Source organism: Nannospalax galili, unplaced genomic scaffold, assembly GCF_000622305.1.
Source record: "Nannospalax galili isolate Female #2095 unplaced genomic scaffold, S.galili_v1.0 C48732985, whole genome shotgun sequence".
NCBI lineage: Eukaryota > Metazoa > Chordata > Mammalia > Rodentia > Spalacidae > Nannospalax > Nannospalax galili.
In genome coordinates, this window is record NW_008472620.1 from 1 (window position 1) to 1163 (window position 1163).

Here is a 1163-nt window from a genome sequence, read left to right on the forward strand (position 1 = left end):
TGTTTGTCTGTATGCCCAGGGCTTGTAGACATCGGAGCAACGTTGCTGTGTCCAGAAACCTTAACTGCTGATGAGATGGTGGAACTGGAAACTCAAGCTGTCCTCAGCAACCTGCAACAGAAGTACCTGACTCCAATTTCAAACCCCAGGTGGTTACTGGAGCCCATCCCTAGGAAAGGGGGGAAGGATGTGTTCCAGGTAGACATCCCAGACCACCTGATCCCTTTGGGGATGGAGGCTTGACCACCATGGAGTCTGGACTGTTATCGTGCTGAGAAAGCAACAAATGATGTGGCCATCAGACTACCCTAGCTGTGCAGACCTCTACCATATGAGGGTAACACTGAGCTGCCACCTCCCTGCAGAGCACCGCCCACTATGTGCTGCTCCCAGACCCAGATATGTGTGTGCTCATGCAGGGGATGGCAGTCAGGACTTCCCTCCTGCTGTGCCCCTTTGTCTTCACTGGCAGGCAAATACCTTGGCCTGTAAGAAAAGGGAAAACTGCCAGGAAATGAGTTTCTGTTGAGGTTTACTTTGGTCCTGTCATGTCTGCATTATACAAATAAATGTGTTGATGATCAGTGTTTAGTGTCATGGTTCCTTCGTGGTCTCTCCCCTTCTTTATTCCAGTCAAAACCCCTGCAGTGTATGAACGGAATGCGGGGGACCTTGTGGCAAGTCTAGCACCAAAACTGATTGTTGCCAGACAGTGAATTGTCGCTAATGGCCTGGCAGATCTGGGAAGAACAGTAAATCCCATGAAGGAAGAAAACAATGTCCTGTTCTTCCACAGTGCCCTTGCTGTGTGGAAAGGGTACCTCAGGCAAGGAAAAGTTGAGTGTCCAAATGCTATTTGTATCTCAAGTATCCTAAGTATTGCTCTGATGGCATGAGGTGGTTTGTAGGGTTCCCTAGTGCTGATTGTTTTATAGCAACTGTTGTCAGTGTGAGTACAGTTTCTAGTGGCTGTCTTCCTTATGCACCAGACTGAATCCCACCCCCAGCATGGTGACAAGAATGGGCTAGGGTGTAGTAGTGGGTAGAGTTCCAGATGTGTGCCCGCATGGAGGCTCTCCTCTCCTGACTGCATGGACTGGGATGGGGACCCAGGAGGAGGGGCTCTCCTGGTGGAAGATACCTGAGGAGAGGGAGGTGAAACC

General features: G+C 50.3%; 1 protein-coding gene across 1 annotated transcript; it reads left to right on the plus strand.

The window, feature by feature from the left end:
* Positions 1-19: 19 nt before the first annotated feature.
* Positions 20-587, plus strand: LOC103728358 (protein CXorf40A; the record flags this gene model as incomplete). The annotated part of the gene is given in 1 exon segment (XM_008826405.2): positions 20-587. A coding segment is annotated over 1 exon segment (224 nt), but the record flags the coding sequence as incomplete, so codon positions are not given.
* Between the last annotated feature and the right edge of the window lie 576 nt (positions 588-1163).